General features: G+C 36.0%; 1 protein-coding gene across 9 annotated transcripts in view; it reads right to left on the bottom strand.

Moving 5' to 3' along the window:
- Nucleotides 1-19,351, bottom strand: part of ARFIP1 (ARF interacting protein 1) — a 156,127-nt gene that overhangs the window by 109,369 nt on the left and 27,407 nt on the right. For 8 of the 9 annotated variants that reach the window (XM_069105561.1, XM_069105552.1, XM_069105553.1 and 5 more), the window contains one exon: nucleotides 18,644-18,745. In XM_069105561.1, the coding sequence (XP_068961662.1) occupies nucleotides 18,644-18,745 (102 nt within the window). Of the gene's footprint in view, nucleotides 1-18,643; nucleotides 18,746-19,067; nucleotides 19,205-19,351 lie in introns of those variants that run through there. The other variant, XM_069105558.1, reaches the window with a different exon arrangement.

The following is a 19,351-nucleotide window of genomic DNA, read 5'->3' as shown; positions in this document are numbered from 1 at the left end:
TAAAAAAAGGGGATTGTACTGGAAGAAGAGGGAAGGAGGAGGCAGAAAAGGGATCACATGAAGAGGTACAAAGACCTAATACAGTAGAGGGAAAGAAGGAAGAGAGGTGAGCATTGTTTGAAACTTTCATCAGACTTGGCTCAAAGAGGAAATAACACACTCAGGCACAGAAATCTAACACACCCAATAGGAAGTAGGAGGGGATAGGAGGGAGAAGAAGGAGTGGGTAGGCAGAAGGGAGAACTGATTGAGGGAGGTGGTGGTCAGTAGCAAAACACAAGTGAGGAGGGAAAGGGAGAAAGGAGAGAAAAGCATAAATGGGGGAAAACAGGATGGAGAAAAAGATACAGTAATCATAACTGTGAATGTGAATGGGATGAACTCTCCTATAAAACACGAATGGAGAGCAGAGTAGAAATAATCTGTTGTTTACAAGAAACACATCTGAAGCACAGGGATACACACAGAGTACAGGTAAAAGGCTGAAGTTTATGCTTCAGCTGAATAGCATAAACAATGAGATAATATAATTAGTAAACATATATGGACCAAGTGGTATAATATCCAAATGATCAAAAGAGAACCTAATTGAGTTACATGAAGAAAAAGACAGTAAAACTAAACTAGTGGGGCTCCTCAAACTTGACCTCCCAGAACTAGATAAATCTAACCACAAAATAGAAAAGAAAAAAATTAAGGAAGTGGATAGAATTTTAGAAAAGTTAGACACAGCAGACCTCTGGAGAAACCTTTTTCTCAGAGTATCATTCAATTCAGACTGAAGCAAGATATATGTTTAGATTGATCACAGCTAAGTATTTTTTTTTTCTTTTCCTTCCTACTTAAGCAATTTGATTACCAGCTACATACTCTATGTAACTTTTGGGCTCTTAGTTGAGTATCACTTGTCTTTCTAACTTTTCAAAGCCCTAAAATTTATATTACTTATCAAGGGAGAGAAAATAAGCCTTAATGTTTCAACGTGTGAGTCTAGCAGTTTTAGGTTTCGTGGGAGGTATATATGTTTTACAAACAATTATTATATGACATAAGTGTTCCTATGAAATGAGGTTGCTCTTAGTTCTAAATAAATTTCTTCCAATTTAAAGACAAAGGGAACCTTTAGGTCTGAAGTTCATCAGGCTATTATGTAGGGGGAAAAAGCCAAATTATTTAGTCCCTGCTACAAACAACCCTTTTGAGTTGTCTACAAATATAACCTTTACATGATTTTTGATTTTCCAGTTCCACAAGTTCCCTGATAAGCCACATAGGTCATTAGTCTCAAGAGTTTTGCAATGAGCAATTACAAATTATAATATATCATAGCAAATAATCAGAAAACTATCATTAGTCATGGATGTTTCTACTACGGTTATCTGATGGTATAACTAGAGTTAGTTGCTAATAATCAGCCAGAAATAATTTACATATATGAAGTAAAATTTGTTATACTCAATAAAAATGCAAGGAAAAGTAAACATCCTCTAATTCTAAAAATTATCTGTTCTCTAGACTCCCTCCTAAAAAATCCATAAAAGTTTTTAGAAAAAATATGCTAGTTTATTACCCAGAATTACATAAAATGTAAAGTTTTCTAACTAGTAGGACTGCAATAAAAAATTAATAATTTATATACAATTTCTGGGTTTCTACATTATCTATTTTAAAAAACACAAGCAACTCTACAAATTCAAGCAACATAACTATCAGCACATTAAATAAGTGAGTTAAATAACAGCCAGAGGGATTTCTTCCTTCCCACTCATTTTCTCTACCTGGTGACCTCCCAGTAAATGGTAGAACTTCTGACAGTTATTTCTATAGCAACTGAAATATCTAACAAAACACACTTGGGACTTGATTGAAAGGTCAAGAACAAGAAGGCAGACTTTCAAGGGACAAGTTCTTTTAAACAAACATTAGAAAGAAAAAAGGTCAACTTAAAAAGGGACTAAACAAAACTGTTCTATATCTTTACTACTCTGGCTGCTCCACTGTCAAATGTTATTATACAGAATCAAGTAGAAGGTTTTTTTTTTTCTGGTAAAATTACAAAAAGTTTTACAAAGTCTAGAATTTAAAATTCCAAATAAATGTCAAAACTATAAGAGAATGACATAATGTAGGTGATAGTCCTTATCAGAGACACAACACTGTCACTGTTAATATACTTTTATACCCTGTACTTTCACATACATTCTGGACCTATTTTGATTTTAAAAAGTAGAGATAGTTGAGAGATGAGGATAGATCAAAGAGCTGGGAGCAGATGTAGATTAGTATTTATTGTGCATATACTATGTAATTATCATATCAGATAATAGAATAAAAAACAATGTAGGATGTATGTGGGTACCCAGTTATTTTCTCATTAAGAGCCCAGAGAACTAATTTTGATTCCTAGAGGTACATCATGCCCACTCCAAATACTAAATCACTAAAATTTAATATCATCAGAGAAGTGTCAATAAGATTAAACTAGACAGGCCTCAGTACTAAGAGTATTTTAAAAAACATCACCCACAGTAACGTTATACAAGTAATGGATGTAAGTAATTCTTTTATATACTTATTCTTAAGGTACATTTAAATATAATTCTTCATTTTTATCTCACCAAGCACCAAATTCTACTCATGAACTAGATATTTAACAGACTTAGAAAATCAACTTTTTTAAAAAAAAAACAACTTTAGTACTTACCCCTGAAATGAAATACTAACTTTTTATGGCTAGTAAATATAGACACAAATAACTATAATTCTCTGTCCCCTTTCCCCCACCCACAATCATGTGTGTATACACACATACATATATATATACACACACATATACGCATATTATATATACATACACATAAATACAAACATTTATATACATAACACATGTCTTCTCTCAAAAGCAAATTTTGAAGCATACTTCAAAGTAGCAATTGAAAAACACTTCTTATCAAAGAATTTATTTACATTTGGAGTTTTTAACCTGGGTTAGTGAATTGAAAAAAAAATTTAAACCATATTTCAATATAACTGGTTCCCTTTGTAATCCAATGTATTTTATTTTATGCACTGAAAAACTATTTGCAGAGGGGATCCATAGGCTTTAGCAGGCTGTTAAAGGGAGTACATGATACAAAAAAAGGTTAAAACCCTTGGATTTAGACAAAGAAATTCAAGTCCTTCTTAATGGTCAACTTCCTTCTGGCACAAAATAAAAATGATTTCCTCATATTATTTAAAACCTACTGCATAGATTTCTTGAGGCTTCCTTCTTTCACTTTTATAATGATTTGCTAATAATAATTTTGAAATAAAAACTCAAAAGTCCATATTCTACCCCTTTCAGCCAAATATATAACACTCCACAACCCTTTTATATCATTTCCTTGAATTTATATCATTTCCTAGGTAAGTTTCTTACCTATGCTAAATAATAAGAAACATTCCTCATAGGAATTATTTTTTTTTAATTCCCCCATAACTACTTCTCACACTTCTTCAAAAAGTGATACTACTATGCATGCTATAGCACTCCATTTAACATAAAAAACTCAAACACAATTATTCATACTAAGTCAAATCAACAAATATTTACATCTATATCAAAATAGTCTTAATTTTTATATGAAGAAGCTTATCACTGTTTAACCTTCATATATACTGTTAAAATAGTTGAAAGACACTGATACTGTTCCAGTATGAAAATTGGTTTTTAGGAAATTATGTCCCTTAAAGCCCAACAAGATTGTTAGCAGCAAAGGGTAAAAAAGAATATATCTTAAAAATACAAAGTGCCAAAGAACCAGACCTCCTTCCGACCACTAGTCAGCACACCACTTATTTTTTAAAATTCATCTTTCTCAACACCTTTCAGCAACAAACAATGGAAAATTCTCATCTAAGTCTCTCAACCATCTTTACCACTGCTATGAAACATAATATCAGTGTACTTGGTCCTTTTGAAACATGATTCTGTCAAAATTCATTATTTACATTTCCATATTAGAAAGAATACTGCAGCAACTAGATGGCACAGTGAATAGAGCACCAGCCCTGGAGTCAGGAGGACCTGAGTTCAAATCCGAACTCAGACACTTAACACAAAAACTAGCCATGTGACCTTGGGCAAGTCACTTAACCCTAACTGCCCTACCTTTGCCCCTCCAAAAAGCAAAAAAAAAAAAAAATACTGCAGCTCTTTTACATATTATGGTAATCAGTTTGCTAGATAATAGAACATCCTCAACTAAGTAAGTTTAAAAAAAAGACATGGAAATGTCAAAATGTGACTTTCCCCAAAACATACATCTCCTAGAAAATAGATGACTCTAGTATTAATGATTAATAATTTATCAAACATTATACTTATGATCTAAAGAAATTCATTCAATAAAAACAAAACTAAAAAAGGTTATTTGCTATTCATTAGTTGCTCAGTAAACCACTACTCTTAAAAAGAGCAAAAGTAAAAATCAAATAAAAATAATACTAGTTCTAGGTAGCTTCAGCTCTGAGAGTGGGTCTCTCCTATCTTGATATGGTACACATGGATCACTTTAGATCCTTAACAGAAGCACCTTTCTGACAGTAGTATGGCATCCAAATGCAATGCAAAAAGAGTGATAATCCATGATTGATCAGGCAATGAATACAACACACGTGTGTCTTCTTTAAAGGCTTTAGGGTGATAAACTCAGCTCAGGAGTAGGCCAGGCACTTAGAATATCTACCACTGTATTAATTTTTGAGGTTACTAAAACAAATTTGGGGCCTTCAGAGATAAGAATGGAAGATAAACCTTTTTTTTTGCCATCAATATGCAATTTTCGAAGATTCAGACTAGCTCAATGACCTTCTGGCAAACTCGAACAAAATTTGTGCAGCAGAGATCAAAGACAAAAATATGCTAGAAGCAGATCCAGAAGACTGGGGTTCCAATTCTGCTCCCACCATTATGTAATCTTAAGCAAGTCACTTAGCATCGATGTTCTGTTTGTGAAATCAGAAGGTAAAATTAGGTCTCTTCCTAATTCTGACCCTTTAACTCAATTCAATTTCCATTCAGTTTGTTTTAATGTTTGTGAAGTATTTCAACTTTTTAATACATCATTTTCCAGATTAATCAAGTTAATCCACAACATGATGACTTTGGGGATTAATTCTAAATAAATTTTATTACCATCATTTGTTTGAGGGACATAAAATGTTCATGTTATTGGCCATAAAGCTGTCTATTTAGAGTTTGACCATTCACAACCAAAATAATTTCCACTTAACTAAGATACATGGTAGAGAAGTTTGCTCAATTTTAAGTTCATGACAGCACAGTCTGATCCATCTCTGACTTCACTAATGTTACAATCTCTAATGATTCAGATTACAGCTGGTTCAGAAAGAGGTCCCTCCATACCTTTTCATTCCATGTGACTGGTTTATGTCCTCGATAAATCCCTCATAGGGGCTTCATCTAACACCTGGAGGCCCTTCTTCTAGACTTCTTGATATTGCATAAATGTGAACAGAGCAGATGTGTTGGCAATCAGCTGTGTCTCAAACAATCTCTTTCTGGTTATACACATCTGTAGTTATACGTCATTCTTGTACAATTCTGCGTTCATAACATACTGCATACTCACACTGACCACATACTTTTTTATTGCCTTTTGGTGACATTCAACCTTAATTCCTCACAAACATGTAGTATCACTAGAAGAATAATGATTGTCAGCGAGCCTCTGTTTCAGAGAAAAGCTTGGGGTTACTACAAGTACTTCATAGAGAGTGGAGGGAAAATTTGCAAGAGGATTGAGAATGATGCAAGAAAATTATGAAATGAGACTCAACAGACAGACTGAGGAAAATAACACCTTGGAAAATAGACTAATTCAAATGGCAAAAGAGGCTCAAAAAGGCAATGAAAAGAAGAATGCCTAAAAAAGCCAAATTTGCCAGATGGAAAAAGAATCTCAAAAGCTCACTGAGGAGAATCATTGCTTCAGAATTAGATTGGAGCAAATGGAAGCTAATGACTTTATGAGAAATCAAGATGCTGTTAAACAGATCCAAACAAATGAAAGAATAGAAGGCAATGTAAAATATCTCATGGGAAAAACCATTGACCTGGGAAATAGATCCAGGAGAGATAATTTAAAAATTATTGGACTACCTGAAAGCCATGATCAAAGTAAGAACCTAGAAATCATCCTCCAGGAAGTTCTCAAAGAAAACTGCCCTGATGTTTTAGAACCAGAGGGAAAAATAGAGGTTGAAACAATCCACCGATCACCTCCTGAAAAACATTCCAAAAAGAAAACTCCTAGGAATATTATAGCCAGGTTCTGGAGTTCCCAGATCAAGGAGAAAATATTACAAGCAGCCAGGAATAAACAATCTGAATATTGTGGAAAGACAATCAGGATAACCCAGGATCTGGCAGCTTCTTCACTGAGGGACAGAAGGGCTTGGAATATGATATTCCGGAGGTCAAAGGAGCTGGGATTAAAAACAAGAGTCACCTACCCAGAAAAACTGAGTATCATGTTTCAGGGGAAAATATGGTCATTCAGTGGAATAGAGGACTTTCAAGCATTCTTGATGGAAAAAACAGAGTTGAATAGAAAATCTGACATTCAGATACAAGAAGCAAGAGAAGCATGAGGAGGTAAACAGGGAAAAGAAATCATAAGGAACTTTTCAAAGTTGAACTATTAACATTCCTACATGGAAAAACAATAATTGTAACTTATGAATCTTTTCTCAGTAGTTGAAGGGAATAGAAATATATATATATATATATGTCTATATATGAGGGTAGATGGGCATATGAATACATATGTGAATGTGTGTATATATGTTTACAGGTATACATAGAGAGAGGGCACAGGACCAATTTAATAGGAAGGGATGATACTTAAAAGGTGAAATTAAGAGGTGAGAGAGGAATATAATGAGAGGAGATGGAGAGAGACAGAATGGGGTAAACTATCTCATATAGAAGAGGCAAGGGAAAATGGTTACAATGGAGGGGAAGAATAGGAAGGCAAAAGGGAATGGGTCAACCTTATTCCCATTGAATTTGGCTTGAGGAGGGAATGAAATACACACTAAATAGGGTATCTCACCCTTCAGGAGAGTAGGGGGGAAAGGGGATGAGAGGGGGGATGATGGAAGGGAGGGCAGGCTGGGGGGAGGGAAGTTGGAAACACTCTCTTTTGAAAAGGGACAGGATCAAAGTAGAGAATAGAACAAGTGGGAGGTGGGATAGGAGGGAACTATAGTTAGTCTTTTACAATATATCTACTATGTTATTGTTTTGCATTAGCCACACATGTACAACCTATACTGAACTGCTTATCTTCCCAGTCAGGGTGGGTGACAAGGGAGGAATGAATCTGGAATTCAAAGTTTTAAAATCAAATACTCAAATACATATATATATATATACATACTATTTATTATTAATACTATTTTACATGTAATTGGGAATTAAGATATACAGGCACTGGGGCGTGGAGATCCACTGGAAAAGTCAAAAGGGGTATGGGAGAAAATATGGGAGAGAGCAGATTGCAGGAGGGGATATCCTGTGGAACTGCTATTTTGGGACAGTGGGTAGGGGAAAAATGGGAAGAAAATTTGTAACTCAAAATCTGGCGGAAATGAATGATGTAAATCATAAGTTAATAAAGCATTTGAAAAAAAAAGAAAAAAAATTAAGAGACAGATTAGTAGTTGCCAGTTTCCGGATAGTCTTTGAAAACAATAATTTGAAGATTTTGATTTTTCTTTTCAAGTGTTTCCCTCCTTTCAGATTATTTTAAGATTTGGTTCCTCAATGCCCTCAGAATAGAATTGCTTCCAGCACAGACCTCTTCTGGGCATTATGTGGTCCAGTCTAGCTTTTCTCCCTCTCTTTCATAACAGTAAAAATGTGATGGTTCTACTGTAACTGATTGAGAAAAGATTTTGCTACGGAAATCTTTTACAGATTTCTTCTATTTTTCATTTCTGAGCTATCTTCCTCCCAGTTTCAATCTTACATAATCTCAGGATTAGCTGGCTTAATTAGATCTCTCACCAACAAACTTTATGTAAACTACTTCTTGGCATGTCATGAGGCAATGACATTTTTAATCTTTACCATTACCCCTGCTAAGATTTTATAAACAAATTTATCTTCGAATCCAAGGCTGTACTTGGTTGCTTAACTCCTCTCTACCCCAAGAAGATCATCTGTTTATAGAGTTTTCAAAGGTCCTTTTGGTCTCCTTGTCATGGTAAATGATTTGGATTATTTAAACTTCCTTAGAAAATGATGATAGCCTATGTTTATGGCTTGTCTTTCATTAATTTTTCCTGTTTTTCAATGACAATATTAGTAATGGACACACATATAATTTCATTCCTGTATTAGGTCCACTCAGTCACTGTTCCAGGGCCTAGCTTCTAAAGTGCCAAGTTACTATATACAAATTCTGTCACTCTGGCACTGTTATTTATAGAATCGTAAGGGAATAATACAAGACCAAGGCCATTTTCTATTTCTCTCTGGTTCATGAGTTTGTCTTAACCAAAGACACATTACCACCTACAGGGGGTGAGTCTCCCCATATTCAGCCAGGCTAATCTCCATATAGCAGATATAGTCTGTCGCTGGAACTATACTCAAAATCTTTCTAGAATACTAAAACCAGAGAGAGTTTGTGTTCCACAAGCATTTTCTTTCTTCAAGAACCCAGAGTAACATTCATGAAACAAGGACACAATAAAGCTAGACTGTGCAGAATAAGCTAGCATATTACTTAAATATCCCAAAGATCCAGGATTTCACTCAGGTGAGCAATCCTTCTACCAAGGCAGACTGCAACCCATCTTAATAGATTCACTGAAGATAAAAGAGTCAATTTTGATTACATAAAACTAAAATATTTTGGCACAGATATCTTAGGAAAGGGTCTCTTTTGGCAAAATAAATAAAAGTGATCACACTGTAGCTAAATTAGTGATAAACTTTCTTTAACTATGCTAGTGTAGTTTTCAGACAACAGGTCTATATCTTTAAGGCCTGTTCTTTGCAAGGCCTTTTGCAACTTGGAAAGAATTTGTGCTCCACTGGTATAGCCTTCAAGAACCCAGAGTCACCTCCAAGCCACAAACCAGAATAGGACTTTGGTGGAAGAACTTACCATGTTAACAGACTTTAAAAAGCATACTTTGCCCCATCTAAAAGATGTTCTGAACTGGGCACATACCCAAACACCATATGACATAGGGCACTTACCAAATATACTGGAGAGTACACATAATTGGAAACATGCAGAGCACTGTCAGCAATTCAGTACTATAATTTAAAAGGTTAAGGAAAATGATGAGATTCTCACCCTCTTACAATCTGGCTTCTGACACCACTATGGGATAAACTGCTCTCTAAATGTCAATGATGATCTCCAATATATACAAGTGTCTTTTCTCAGCCTTACTTCTGTTTGCTCTCTTTGCAGCTTCTAATGCTGTCAGTCTCACTCTTTCTGAACACTCTCTTCTTCCTTTGTTACTGTGACACTGCCGTCTTGATTTTCTTCTTGCTATTCCTTCTCAATCTTCCGCTAAATCATCATGCATCTCTCACTTTGGAAGCCAACATGTCCCCCAAAGCTCTATACTGGGCCTCTTCTTTTCCTTTCTCAATGTATGTAGTAAGTGGTTGGTGGAGTGACTATATCTTCTCCAAACACCAAATTTTGAAGCATACTCTTAAAGTAACAATTTAAAAATATTAATTACTTGAGTTACAAATTTTCTCCCCGTTTGCCCCCTACCCACAGCCCCAAAATAGCAGTCCCACAGGACATCCCTTCCTCCAATCTGCTCTCTCCCATATTTTCTCCCATACCCCTTTCGACTTTTCCAGTGGGCATATTTCGCAATTACATGTAAAATAGTATTAATAATACCATATGTATATATATATATATATATATATATATATATATATATATATTTAAACATTTGATTTTAAAACTCTGAATTCCATATTCATTCCCTTCCTCCCTTGTCACCCACCCTGACTGGGAAGATAAGCAGTTCAGTATAGGTTGCACATGTGTAGCTAATGCAAAACAGTAACATAGTAGATATATTGTAAAAGACTGACTATATTTCCCTCCCTCCTATCCCACTTCCAACTTGTTCTATTCTCTACTTTGATCCCGTCCCTTTTCAAAAGTGGGTGCTTCCAACTTCCCTCCCCCAGCTTGCCCTCCCTTTCATCATCTCCCCTCTCATCCCCTTTCCCTCCTACACTCCTGAAGGGTGAGATACCCTATTTAGTGTGTATTTCATTCCCTCCCCAAGCCAAATTCAATGAGAATAAGGTTGACCCATTCCCTTTTGCCTTCCTATTCTTCCCCTCAATTGTAACCATTTTCTCTCGCCTCTTCTATATGAGATAGTTTACCCCATTCTGTCTCTCCCCATCTCCTCTCATTATATTCTTCTCTTACCTCTTAATTTCACCTTTTAAGTATTATTCCTTCCTATTAAATTGGTCCTGTGCCCTCTATCTATGTATACCTGTAAACATATATACACACATTCACATATATATTCATATGCCCATCTACCCTCATATATAGATATATATATATATATATTTCTATTCCCTTCAACTACTGAGAAAAGTTTCATAAGTTACAATTATTGTTTTTCCATGTAGGAATGTTAATAGTTCAACTTTGATAAGTTCCTTATTTCTTTTCCCTGTTTACCTCCTCATGCTTCTCTTGCTTCTTGCATCTGAATGTCAGATTTTCTATTCAACTCTGTCAAAAATGCTTGAAAGTCCTCTATTCCACTGAATGACCATATTTTCCCCTGAAACATGATACTCAGTTTTTCTGGGTAGGTGACTCTTGGTTTTAATCCCAGCTCCTTTGACCTCCGGAATATCATATTCCAAGCCCTTCTATCCCTCAGTGAAGAAGCTGCCAGATCCTGGGTTATCCTGATTGTGTTTCCACAATATTAAAATTGTTTCTTCCAGGCTGCTTGTAATATTGTCACTTTGATTTGGGAATTCCAGAACTTGGCTATAATATTCCTAGGTGTTTTCTTTTTGGGATCTTTTTCAGGAGGTGATTGGTAGATTGTTTCAACCTCCATTTTGCCCTCTGGTTCTAAAACAGCAGGGCAGTTTTCTTTGAGAACTTCCTGGAGGATGATTTCTAAGTTCTTTCTTTGATCATAGCTTTCAGGTAGTCCAATAATTTTTAACTTATCTCTCCTGGACCTATTTTCCAGGTCAATGGTTTTTCCCATGAGATATTTCACATTGCCTTCTATTCTTTCATTTGTTTGCATCTGTTTTACAGCATCTTGATTTCTCATAAAATCATTAGCTTCTATTTGCTCCAATCTAATTCTGAAGCAATGATTCTCCTCAGTGAGCTTTTGAGATTCTTTTTCCATCTGGCAAATTTGGCTTTTTAAGGAATTCTTCTCCTTATTGCCTTTTTGAGCCTCTTTTGCCATTTGAGTTAGTCTATTTTTTAAGGTGGTACTTTCCTCAGTCAGGCTGTTGACACTCATTTCATAATTTTCTTGCATTGTTCTCATTTCTCTTCCTAATTTTTCCTACACTTCTCTTATCTGCTTCTTAAGGTCCTCTATGGCCTGTAACCAGCTCGTATTTTCCTTTGAAGCTTTTGGTGCAGGAGTTCTAACTTCACTGTCTTCCTCCTGTTCTATGCTTTGCTCCTTTTTGTCCCCCAAATAGGAATCTAATGTTGGAATCTTCTGTTTGCTTTGCTTCCTTTGCCTGGTCATGTTGCCCCTCAGTCACTTGACCCCTGCGCTTTTTGCCACAGTGGGACTCTGCCACCAGACAGGGGCGCTTTCGTCCCAAACGCTGGGGTTTCTCAGCTGCCGGAGGTATTATATGGGTGCCCTCTCTGAGGCCTTCACACGCTCTGGCAAGCTGGACACACACCCAGGACCTCTACCCTAGACTGCAATCCAGATCCAAGCAGGTTAAAGCAAGAGCGATTACCCCTCAGATTGCTGCTTGGTCCCCCTACACTCTGCTGTATCCAATCCAGACTGTACTGACCTCTCACTTTGTCCTTCACATCTATGTGTTGATAATTCTGGATTGCCACAGCTGCTGGTGATCTGGATTCCCTCTGGCCGGTGGCTGGTCAACCTCCAGCTCACCTGGGCCTGGGCTCGGCTCCCAGAGTGCTGCACTGGCCTATTCCTGCTGGCCTGCCGAGCTGTCCTCGGCAGAAGGTTAGCTTCTCTGTGTCATTTTGTGGGTTCTGCAGCTTCAAACTTTGTCAGAGTCCCTTTTTCACACTGATTGGGGAAGGTGGAAGCCGGAACTGCTAGGAGGTCCTGCTTCTACTTCACCATCTTGACTCTGCCCCAGTTTTTGTATGAGTTTATTTTAAAAAATATTTTAATAACTATTTTAATATAATTATTTTACTTTGTAATCCTCTATTTTTTAAAAATGAATTTTATAAGAATTTGAGAAGGGGTTCATAGGCTTCAGATTGCCAATGGAGTACATGATACAAAATTGTTTAAGAACTCTTGCGGTATTGGCATCTCAAACACAAGTCCAAACTACAACTAATTAGATCTCTCCAACCCTTTTACTTCTTCAGACTTTCCTATTTCTGTTGAGAGCATCTCCATCCTACCAGATTTTGCTGGAACCAGCCTTGGGAAGCAGTTTGGTATAATAAATCAATCAAAAAATATTTCTTAAGTGCTTACTACGTGCCAGAAATTGTGCTAGGCATGAGGGACACAAATACAAAGAACGAAGCAATTTCTATTCTCAAGGAGCTTATAGCAGGTAGAATTCCAGACGTGGAATTTAAACCCCTACCTCTGACACATAACAGCTGTGTGATTATGAGTAATTTACTTAACCTCCCCAGTCTCAATTTCTTTATCTGTAAAATGGGACTAATACCTGTAGTCTCTACATGAAAGAGTTGTAAGATTCAAATTTTAAAAATGCATATAAAGCTTTTATAAACCTTAAAGTGCTACATCATTTATTAAGTATTATGTAAATTATTATCAACACCTTTTACTCTTCCCTTTCCCTCTATATCAAATCAGTTGTCAAATCTTACTGAACCTAACGAATTCTAGCATCTTGTCCCATCTTTCATTTCTCACAGCTACCGCTCTAGTTCAGGTCTTTTATCAACAGGGGGCCTGACACATAATTTTAATATAATTTAATATGTTTAAGAGACATAGACTTTTAAATTATTTAATAGTTTATCTGAAAAGCATTCCCTCAAAAGGCCAGTACTTGGAAGATGGAAAAACCCTGCTTGCAACTTAAATTTAACAAAGCTCAAAGTATCATTTCCCTATCCTTTTATTTTTTCAATCCTTAAAACTGCTGAAGATATAATTAACTAATAAACTCACTAATATTGACACCAATACACAAATACTGAACCATTACATGCAAAGCATGGTAATAGGCGTGGGGAGAGGCTGAAGTAAGGGAAAGGTGGTACTATAAGAATCACTTACAAAGTAAAGTCCTGACACTTGTGGCAGACATGATAATAGCATTTATTCTGGATACATGCTATAAGGTCAAAAAGTATTATACAGTTTTTCTTAAAGATTTCTAAGCTTTTAAAAAACGTCTGAGGAGAAGGAGGGTGGAATTTATCCCATTTAGCCACTGATTGGAAAAGAAGACTTTTTATTTTATTGCAGTTTGAGGTTTTATGTAACACAAAAATGTTTGCTCATTTTCTTCACTCAGGCAAGAATTTGGGTTGATGGTATTGATGGCTGGAGGCAATCCTCTCTACTAATTAATTCTTAAGAGGGAATACTGTGGGCAATCTCAGCACAGTGAAGATTTCCTGCACTTCAGGTGCACTTCTAGGTCTGTGATATTGTGCCAAAGATTTCCTTACTCCCCTGAGTAGCATGTAATTTGTCTTATTATGGTTTTAATAAACAGTATTTAGTCCAAAGATATGGCCCTTCAATCATCTTCTCACACTGGTGTCAATGGCTCCTGATGTATGCCAGTTTAGTTTATCTTCGGCAGTACAAGATGAACTTTTTTACTCTTTCAGGCTTCAAAAGTATTTGAGGGCAGGCGTATTGCTGGTGAGGAGATGGCAGCCCTATCCATGGGCTGTGACAAGAAAGACAGAAAAATGTAACATTCTGTTTTCCAGTGATAGCAGATCAATGCTAACATCACTCAAAACTGCTCCATCACAAGCTATCCTACACCTATCTAAAAGAGGAATCAAACCTAGAGGTGAAAAGATGGCCAATTTTTGTCATTCAATGACAAAATATTTTTTTTATTTGAATACTCTTCATTACAACCTCCACACTACATATTTGAGAGCCTCAGAATATAAATACAAGAGTATCACAAAGATCCCAATGAGTAGGTTAAAAAAGCAAACCATTAATGAAGCCAAGAAATCAAGCAGTTACAGTTACCACCTAAAAAGTGCTCTTTCCAATTCCACAGCTTAGGTCACAGCAGCCTCTACTGGGCAGCCAAGTTATGACCAAACCTAGTAATCCCTTGAGTCTGCAACACTGTCAAAGCACTCCACATAAAATTAGTAAAAGACACTGTTCAGATACTAATGAGTTTAAAGAAGGGGAAAATTGGTGAAAAATAAACTATTCAAGTGTTTCTGCAGATCTGGTTAAAAAAATATCTTTAAATTCTTTTGTTGACAACAACTTTGACTTAGTGGTCTTCACTGCCTATGACCACATTATGCAATATAATTTTAATAACTGTACTTCCTCAATGAATTTGGACCAAAGTAAAAAAGTAATATAAAAGTTTTGTCATATAGGGTCATAATTACTCTCCCACTTACTGTTATTAAAGATACAAAGGAAGATTTTGTAAATTTATGGTGGCAGGATCTTGTGCACCTTAAGAATTCATTATGCAACATATTTTAACATTTTGAATGCCTGCCTAAACATTGATAAAGACAAGTTAATTTATTTTTAATTTTTTAAACTAATAAGGATTTATTTTCTCTCCCTTCCATTCCCCACTCCCCTCCCCATTAAAAAAAAAGCCCTTGTAACAAATATGTATAGTCAAGCAAAACAAACCCCCACATTAGCTATGCCCCCGCCCCCCCAACCAAACAAGTCTTTCAAAGCTCTTTGCCTTTACAATATTGTTATTATTGTAGAAATAGTTTTGGTTCTGCTCACTTCACATTACATCCATTCACACAAATCTTCCTAGGTTTCTCTGAAGCCATTCACTTCATCATTTCTTATAGCATAAGAGTATTCCATCACATTCATATACCATGACTTATTCAGTCATTCCCCAAATGCTGGGTACCCCCTCAGTTTCTAATCCTTTGCCTCCACAAAAAGAGCTGCTAAAATATTTCATATATATGTTCATTTCCTCTTTCTTTGATCTCTCTGGGGCAAAGGCTTAGCAGCAGCATCACTGGACCAAAGGGGAATGCAGAGTTTAAAAACTGGGGCATAGTACCAAACTGCTTTCCAGAATGGCTATACTAATTTACAGTACCACCAATAGCACATCAATGTGCCTGTCCACCAAATATTTGTCAATTTGTCAACTCTGCCAATCTGATGGGTGAGAGGTACTGCACTGCTTTAATTTACATTTTCCTAATTGTTAATGATTTTGGAGAATTTTTTCATAAGGTTATTAATATATTAATTTTTTTCCTGTTCACATCCTTTGACTATTTATCAACTGAATAACGGCTCTTAGTTTTACAAATTTGAATCCTTTTCTTAGCTATCTTGGAAACAAGATATTTATCAGAGAAATTTACTGTAGGGTTTTCTCCCCATTGATTGTTTCCCTTCCAATCTTGGCTGTATTATATTTGTGCAAAAACTTGCAAATTTTATGCAATAAATCTTGTCTATTTTTAATCTTTTGTGAATCTCTCTATGCTCTGTTTGGTCATAAACTTTCTCCATCCATAGATCTGAAAGATAATTTCTTCCTTGTGCTCAAACTTATTCATGATATGACCTTTTATATTTGTCATGGATACATTTGGAGCTTCTCTGGGTATATACATCTTGTGAGGTATTCATCTAAACCTAATTTGGGTTAAACTGTTGTCAAATTTTCCTTACAGTTTTTGTCAAAAGTTGAGTTCTTACCTCTGTAACTGGGGTTTGGGGATTTATTGAATAGTTTCATTTCCTTCTCTATATGGTATGCCCTAATCTGTTCCACTGATTGCTCTCTATAGACAACTGTCCTTTAAAACTCTGCATTTTAAATAAAGGATTCCAGACTTCTGGTTTACTGAAAGGATAAGAGGTCTGTGTGATGTATTTGTTTACAACAGGAGGGCAGCATTAGAAACAGAAGTTTGGGGATTAGAATTCTTTTTATTTAAGAGGGTGAAGAGAAGAGACTGACTGGCTTATTGTGGTCAAGCACCCTTCTAGACACATCATGCCATAAAGTTCATATCCATTTTGGGGATAATGAATATGAAGAATGCATTTTTTTTCCTCTGGTAGGATTTTAGGGAGACAATTTAGGATAAAAATCCAAAGGACAGCAAGATATGAAAACACCAGTAAGTTCTCAAGAAGTGCATTTATTGGTTTTCATTTCTCTGGTACAGCATTCTTCATGAATAAAAAAAAAAAGCATTCTTTATTATCTACTTAATTAAAAAAAAAATGTTCTATAACCAGCTAAAATTCTTGCTATCATCATATAGTAGAGAGAATGCTAAAATCTCAGCTCTGCCAATTACTACCTGTGTGACCTGGGACAAGTCACTTTACTCATGTAGGTCACAGTTCTGTCAGCCCTAAAAAGAGTGGGCTGAACTGGATATTCTTAAGGTCCCAAACAATTCTACATCTTACCAAAAAGTTCTTTTATCTTTTACTTTTTCAATCCTGCCTAAAAGCTAACCAATAACAATTCATCTCTTAACTCTATACATGGCAAATTTTGAACCTTATTTTTTTAAAATGAAGTATTATCATTTATACACCAAATTCTTTTTATTTGTGACAATGTGAGTGTTCACATTGTCAAACATAAGAATGAATGAAACCCAGAGTGAAAACACCATATGTGTTCAGATTTTTAAGAGTTCTCTTCATCTGTAAGACATTCTATGTTGACTGAGAGAGCTGAAATCCCATGTTAAGAATATGCTACAATAAAGATGCTTCAAGTTTAAAGTTTCAGGTTCAGGTGGATTTTTTTTTCAATATTATTCAATTAAATTATACATCAGGAAATTCATCTTCTTTTAAATGGACAAAGTGACAGATTTTTACTTCAAACAAGTGGAATCAATCCTTAAAACTTTTAAACAGGGGTGGCTAGGTGGCACAGTGAATGAAGCACTGGCCTTGGAGTCAGGAGGACCTAAGTTCAAATCCAGCCTCAGACACTTGACACACTTTACTAGCTATGTGACCTTGGGCAAGTCACTTAACCCCACTGCCCTTCCTCTACCTCCAAAAAGCAAAAGCCAAAAAAAAAAAAAAAAAAAAAAAACAACCCTCAAACTTTTAAACAATAAAAATTTTCAAGGTTCAATTCCCACTAATTGATTTTTGGATGCTATGGAAAACTATATACTTAGAAAACACTTAACTGAAGACCTAGCTTTATTATGGATATGGATATCATGGATGGTTATACATAACTAACTTAAGAATGAAAGAAAATGCTGTTTTAAGTCGTCTACATTTTTGTAAGGATTTCCTAAATGAGCTAAATTTTTTAGCAAAAAGAAGCATGTATGTGGTGGTGGGTAACCAGCCATGTATCTAAATATTCCAGAGCCTTGAATTTCTGGTAGCAGAAATTGTGAAGGATCTGAGATGGACTGGACCCTGTGAACTTCTTTGTGGAGCAGGACCTACCCAGAGAGCTGGACAAGGAACTGGGAGCTGTCTGCCACTGAACCCAGGTAACAGTCTGGTAAACCCTGGAAGAATCTGGGACCACAGAAGGGGATACAGGGAATCTGAGAACTGGCCCCAAGTCAAGATGAAAAGACCTCTCCTTAGGTACTGAGTAATTATGGAATTACAGTTTACTAATGACCTAAGGGGTGGAGGGTTTGTGTATTCTCTAATGATTATACTTAGTGATTAATGATACTTAGTAATCATTGTTGAATTAGTGACTGATTGAGTTAATTTAGTGTGCCCCATGAGTGGAAGACTTTGACTACTGTACTTTGAGATGATTGTTCTTTGTTCTAAATATTATTACCACTTTGGTGAAAACTATGTGGCCATTTTAATGATAAGCTGTTGTGAATACTATACAGTGATTTTCTGTGATAAGTTGTTTTGCTTTGATTTATTATGGAATACATACAGTGTTCACTACACTGTGTAATCAGAACCTTAAAAGCTGCTGACAGTAGCATTCTTCTGGAAAGCTGCTCGTGCATGGCATTACAGCATCCCATCACATTAATATTTAATACATGGAAATATTCCTTCCCCAAAAAGTATCCTTATGCTAACTTTTGTCTGTTATCTTTACCTTAACATTTAAGGAATAACAATGATTTAGTGATTCTTTGCTTTAAAACCAAAAAATATGTCATACCCTGCTAAAGCCATGCCCGTGTGAATCTTCCACTTCTCCATTGCTGGTCACTGGAATTTCTGCTGCTGAATTTTTGGGAGATTCTTGAGCCATGGTAGACTCCTAAAGAAGAAAACAAATCAAGATGGCATTAATACCAAATAACAAACAAATAAGTGGTCTCTATTTTTGCTGCGATTTTGTCTTTGTAGTAATATTTTGCTAGTAAATATTTCAACATGGGCATTATTTACATATATGTGAGAGCCAAGATAATGTAACCAGATACCAGCAGCTCTAGAGGACAGAGAAGCTTAGCAATTCTTCCCACCCTTTTGAGGATGAGGAAAACTACTTAAAAGCAAGTAACTTTTTGTAAGAAAGTAATAGCAACAAGCTGTTTCCAAAGGACACAATGTAGCTTTACTGATCTTGCCTTTCTTACCCTCCTGTTGCCTGTTTTCTAAGGCTCATCGATCCATCTCATCACAAACTCCACTCTTTTCCATTTGTCAAGTCCTTGCTTCACCAATTATCCCCTCCTCTGCAATCTCCTCTCTTCTCCACTAGCTCTGATGGGGTGCTTGGGATCTATATTTGTAACATCAGTCTGTAAAACTTTGTAACATGAATTTTTAAAACCAGTTTGTAAAATCACACTCCATTCCCCCTGCCCAGTCTCAGAGCATTAACTCTGTCCCTTCTCCCCCCCCCCCCCCCCCCCCCCCC

The sequence above is a fragment of the Petaurus breviceps genome, unplaced genomic scaffold (genome assembly GCF_028583685.1).
Source record: "Petaurus breviceps papuanus isolate PSGF00001 unplaced genomic scaffold, PetGlider_PUasm1.0 76, whole genome shotgun sequence".
In the NCBI taxonomy this organism is placed as follows: Eukaryota; Metazoa; Chordata; class Mammalia; order Diprotodontia; family Petauridae; genus Petaurus; species Petaurus breviceps.
Note: the sequence above shows the minus strand (reverse complement) of the source record. Positions and strands in the feature narration are given on the sequence as shown.